At 42.0% G+C, this 6000-nt stretch overlaps 1 protein-coding gene across 6 annotated transcripts in view; it reads right to left on the reverse strand.

Moving 5' to 3' along the window:
• Positions 1-5670, reverse strand: part of ephb3b (eph receptor B3b) — a 58249-nt gene extending 52579 nt beyond the window's left edge. For 3 of the 6 annotated variants that reach the window (XM_085382962.1, XM_085382957.1, XM_085382961.1), the window contains exon 1: positions 4935-5670. In XM_085382962.1, coding sequence (XP_085239088.1) covers positions 4935-4998 — 64 coding nt within the window. In that variant the 5' untranslated portion in view covers positions 4999-5670. The remainder of the gene's footprint in view (positions 1-4934) is intronic. The other 3 variants (XM_085382959.1, XM_085382958.1, XM_085382956.1) reach the window with 2 other exon arrangements.
• Between the last annotated feature and the right edge of the window lie 330 nt (positions 5671-6000).

Genomic DNA, 6000 nt, shown 5'->3' on the forward strand with positions numbered 1-6000 from the left:
TCCTCGTTCATTCACTTCCTGGTGTATGAAGGCTCATGCAGGCCTGACATGGCTGCCGCTTGTCTGCATGTGAAATTCCAGCTCGGTGAATCTTTCCATGCCGCCGTCAGAGCCATGAACCATCCTTCGGTGTGCATGAGTGCTCCTGCAGGCCCGCTGCATCTGTAAAGTCTGTCAGCTCTGTTGCCCTCTGGGTTGCTGATCCAAATCCAACCCCACACCCTGAAAACCACCAGACTGCTCCCCTGTACCATCATATCCCAACTCCCTACATGTCGTCATCCACGCGCCATTTCTTCCCAAGCGCCTGAACCTATGTCAGAATGCATCTGTTCAACGCGGCTCCAGCCTAGCATACGACCTGCAGACGGTCTGGGATCCCTGTTGGCTGATTGACTGGCACAACTGCCTCTTATGACTTTATCATTTCTTTTGTTTGTTGTTCAAAACATTGAAAAAATGTAAATAGGATGAGATCATCATGCCGTGCAGCATGCAATTCTGAAGAGAACATTACCAATGAGAGACAGAGCCCCAAAATAATAAATAGATAGATAGATAGATAGATAGATAGATAGATAGATAGATAGATAGATAGATAGATAGATAGATAGATAGATAGATTACAATAACAATAATAATAAATTATATATTTAATGTATACTTATATATAATAAATTATAATAATTATTATTAGTACTAATAGTAGTAGCAATAGCACTGCTACTATTTGAATTGCATTTTGGAGTATATTTCACAACATACAGTCTTCCTTCATCGGGCCAATTGATTCAGGACATATCGACAATTATCCTTATGCGTTGTTTATTACCTTTAGCCAGTGTTCCGAATCAAATCTGAATCTGTGGTTTTGAAAGGCTGAGCAAGGGCGAATGGCTAGATCAATAAGACCGCATTAATGGAGACTTTACGCATTCCCTGTGTTGAGGGTGTCCATCTGTGCGTCTGTGTTTTATTCATCTTATATATCTTTCATAATCGCATTAAGATAGATAGATCGTGTCCCCTTGTAGAATGATTGATTAGCAGAACTGACGCTTTTATTTTGCAAATTCACTTTCACGCCTCTTTAGCGCCACATCCACTTAGCCCTTCAATGGTCTCTGTGATAGGCACCATAGGGTCACTAATATATCCTTTTGTTACTTCAATAGTGACCTTAAACAGATTTGTTCAGTAAATTTGCTTTTGAATGTTATGTAGACGAGCTCCGGAGGAAAAGTTTGACTTAGCTGCTTCACTGGGAGTCCCGCTCAGGCCACACAGACTGACCCTGCGCCCTTAAATAAAGCCCGGTGTATGTAGGCCTTGGGACAGCTGGTCCCGGCCAGAATGGCCCAATTACTCTCTTTATTACGAAGGTTAGTTGCGTTTCAGCAAGATGTGGTCACCTGAAATCTGTACACGGGTAAAGTGAGAAATATCAATCAAGCAGTCACATGACCAAAGGAGGAGAAAGAAATCAAGTTCGATAAGACTCGAGCGTTTACAGTGTGGACAGAGTTTACGCATATTTTTTATGCATGCGTTGTTAATATATTAATCACCACCTGGAAATGATAATTAAATATATATATACATAAAAAATGTTTATGAGGACTAGGGGGACTCCCCTGCTGGAAAAAAAGAGCGAGAATAAATCACGGGAGAGAGTTTGATGAGAAATGTGCCAACTGCAAACAGGCACAGGAAAGCTCCCGTGGAGGTGTGATCTCACCCACATAAAAACATAAACATGTGCGCTACAAAGCCCTTGCTTGTGCGTAATCAGTCGTCGAAACACACAGCCATAAATAGAAAAAAAAAAAAAGACTGGGGAACTCTCTGTCGCTGTTTATGTGGCTTCAGCTAACAATACAAAACGGTTTAAATTGAGTAAAAATTTAGTTCCAGTGGGTCCAGTGTTTGAGTTTAGAGAAAAATATAATAAGAAAGAATAAGAAAAAATCAGGCCTGCTCTTAAGACACTTGTACAGTATTAGCGGGGTGTTTTGCCTGTCCCGAATATCACCAGGAAGCCCGTTCATACTTTTTTGTGCCTTCGTTCTCCCAAAACATCTGCGCACTAAATAGCACAATTATCGACGCAATTTGTCTCCTCAGCACACTGCTAAGCACCCCAAAGTTCAAGGCCACGGTAGCATCCGCCGAGGACGACCCAAAACGCCAGGGCATCAATCAACCCCGACATAAACACAGGTTAATGGTTTCATCTCTTATTTAACTGAGATACAATTAAGACACTTAACCCATCTGAGTAGTCCAACCCATAACAAAGATTACATAAAATTCAATAGCATAAACAACTCTTATGTTAAGGTTTCGTGTACAGCCACATTAAGAAAATTACCAAAAGTATCAAATCCAGCAAGAAAACAACCGTCATGCTTTTACGTGCCTGATGTGCGCCACATCAAACACCCAATCAGTTAAATGAGGTATGCTGAATGAGGAGTCAAATTAATGTTTTGCGCTGATGTTGCCACGGAGAACTCAGAAACCCTGGGTTTAACTGTCCCATAATTACACGATTACAAATAAACTGAATTTATACTGTTGAAGACCTTGGGAGTGACTTTTATCCTACATGGCTTTTTAAAATATCAAATTTAAAACCAAAGGGTCAAAAAGAAAACATGAAATAATTAACAGCCTTTTCCGCGGGCAGTGTGACCCCGGGACCGGAGAGGCGCACAGTGAGCCTGGGCAAACGTCCCCCCACCGGGCCGCTTGTTGCTCCCTAACTCGCCATAAACCCATATATCCCAGAAAGAAGTAGCAGCAGCCATAAATCATCCGGCTGTATTACAAGCTTAGGTAAACCCCCAGCCAGGTCAGTAGAGCAGAGTTTATGGCATCACTTAGGTAGGGAATAGATTGTTCTAACAAAATACATCAACTTCAAGCAGTGCGAAGGAAAACTTTCTGCTTTTGTTAAGGCCAAGCCCTCTCTCACTCTGTCTCCCTTTCCCGGCTCACTCCCGGTGTCTACCTCTTTACCCCACAACTTTTGCACGACAGGAATCCACCCATCCATTCAAAGCCATATGTTTTAAGTCAGTGGTTCCTCACTGGGGTCCGGTGAGGTACAGGGGCCACTAAGTGGCATTCAAGGTTCCTTAGAAGAAGAAAAAAAAAGATATTTGGGACTTTTTTAAAGATTTGGAAATAGATATTAGAATTTGATTATTCTAATAAAAGATTTTCATTGAAAATATTTCTTTTTTTTAAAAAAATCACAGCCTACTTTGGTCTTCTTTTGTGTAGAATTAATTAAATAAATGAATAAAACCAAACAAAATACATCTTAACCGGTAACCATAGTGTTACTAAAGTCACTCTTATTAACTGAGTTTTGACTCTAGGTCCTGACCGAGCAAATATTACTACGTGGAAATCAGAATAATTGGTTGTGAAGAGTTTAAGAAAGTGTGGGATATAAGAATTTCTTAAATTGCGGACAACATGGATTGAGAGCCATCTCAGAGGCTGTAAAACAATCTTCATTTAGAGTAATTTGTGTTTGTATTAGCTTAGCAGACAAAGCGACTTTCCACTGCAGTTAAATAAATAAAAAAAAAAATTAAACTCTTTTTTCCGTGCAGCCTGCTGTCAGTTTTTTTTTTTTTTTAATCAAAGGCCCTGTGTATCTACAGCAGGCTAGTTTATTCATAGTGTAAATCTGGTGCGCCACTTGTATTTCAAACAATCGGTGACAAATCGGCAGAAAGTAAAATGTACCTTGGGGAAAAAATATCCATCAGCAACAACCTTTTCTCAGTTTCTGAGAGTGAAAAAACAAAAACTTCAGACGTTATGTGGACAGGTGGAGAAATAAGCTGAGATCGAGACGCGTTTGCTGAGCCAGTGGCCCACTGTCCTACTTTCCTACTGGCATCACAAGCCAACCGGGAGCCTCGCCTGGGCTCCGACATTCATACTCTCAAGCTTTAGGCCTCTTTCAACCTTATTTCGACTAGTCCATTTTTTTAAATTCCCAAACATCGCAGAGTGAAACAAAGTACGGGGAAGACGTAATAGAAGAGCGGGGCAGTCGTTTACATCGCTGGGAAAAACGACAGATGGAATTTCTCATTGATTTTACGCACTGCAAACATCCACACAGAGCTAAGACAGATGAGCTGTCAGAGGAAACTGATAAAAATATATAACTGAGGATTACCAAATTCATATCACGTTAATAAAAAACAATAAATAAAATAAAAACATCTGATAAAACTAAAATAATAATTACTGTACAGATGAGAGAAGAGACAACTCATCAGTTATAAAAATGACTTTACCAAATCACACGTCGCGTTTCAGATATTTCAGATTAATAAAAAAAATATTCAAAATGTGGGTTATGATTCAATCCCCTCGCCTTCTTTTGAAGGGCACATAAATATACGCATAGTCCAGATGTCAGAAGGCCACACACCGAAGCAATCCCTTAAAATGCACGCAGTTGACCTGGGGAAAGTGCTGTGTGTGTGTGCGTGGGGGGAAAGCCGCGACTCCCCAGTGAGATACAGTGTGGAGCTAATGTCCTTAAATGACAAAGAAAGCACTGGCAGCCCTCACAATCCTGTGCTCCAAAAAAGAATACACAACGATCATTGAAATGGATGAGCTTTCGTGGACGCACAACAATTGAATCCTGTAAAGTCAGTAATTTCATTAGAGATGCTTAAAAAAGAAAGAACGAAATCAGCCACGGCTGGTCACTTCCAAAATGAAATTAATTCGGGGGGTAGAAATGGAATCATCATTTTTTGGGTACGGCTACATGAGCTTTAGGGTGCAGTGCCCAGCCTTTAAGAGGCACGGGTGCGGACTCGCTTGGTGTGGAGAAATATTAGGCTTCAGGAAAGCTGCAACATGAAACCTCTAGAACAGTTAAAATTTCTTACCTTCCACGGCAGACACCACAGGCAGCAAGAGGCTGCATAAAAGCAGAAAGTAATCCATTGTCATAAAGCGGTCAGGTCGGACATGTAAATAGACCCACGGCAGAGAGAGTGAGGAAGGAATACAATCCTGGGTGATCCGACGCTCCACGCACCCAGTCCCGTCCCGGTCCCCGCTGTGTCAAACCTCCAGGACCAGAGTTACCTCCATTCACCAAAACACATAGAGGTGAGAGTTCAAATCAAATATCGCCTTTGATATAAAATATTTCAACCCTTCTCCCCTTTTCAGTGATTTCCAAAGTGCCTTATTAAACCAGGGAAAAGACAACAGGCGCAAGTCTCACGGTCCCTTCCCCTCGCATTGAGCGAATGCACTGAAAACAGGTAGTCCAGCCCGTGGTCACCATCCGGAGAATATTTCCAGCAGCGTTTGGATGATACTCGGTAACAAAAAAGAAAGAAAAAATGGAAATGCCAACCTTCTCCGAGAGATCCAAGCACTTTCTCTATAGTCAGAGCAGAGGCAGAGATAGCGGCAGTGCTGTCAGGATCATGCTGTATAGTCCGATACGTGCACGCTCACGTGCGTCAAGTGGTATTCCTATAAGGAGAGAGCCGCGGTTTATAGATATTTATTCCCTGAGCGAATTTATCGGCTTTGGCTGCCGCGTAAACCGTCTTGTTTCGCTCGGCTTGTGCACTGGAATGAAGCACAAGGCGGTGGATGAATAAGGAGAGGAGAGAGAGGGAGAGAGCGAGCGAGCGAGCGAGAGAGAGACCTGGGGGGGACCAAGAGGAGGGGTTACGGCTGAAGCAGCTGCACTGAAAAACTGTACCATGACAATCATTTACTTTCCACATTTATTCTAAAATAAAAATCTGTGTCTGCTCCAAATAAGAATGCATCGCTACATTTTTCTGCACTTATCTCCGGAGCAGCCTTTGTTTGTGCCACATCCACAATAAAGCAAACACAGGAGACGGTTTCTCTGCTTCTCTGCCAGATGTTTAACTGTGTAGTGACTACCTATAAGAAGCTTCAACAGTCCTATACAATGGCAGCTTT

Source organism: Rhamphochromis longiceps, linkage group LG15, assembly GCF_057381845.1.
Source record: "Rhamphochromis longiceps isolate RC_006_pf linkage group LG15, R_longiceps_female_GT1.1, whole genome shotgun sequence".
NCBI lineage: Eukaryota > Metazoa > Chordata > Actinopteri > Cichliformes > Cichlidae > Rhamphochromis > Rhamphochromis longiceps.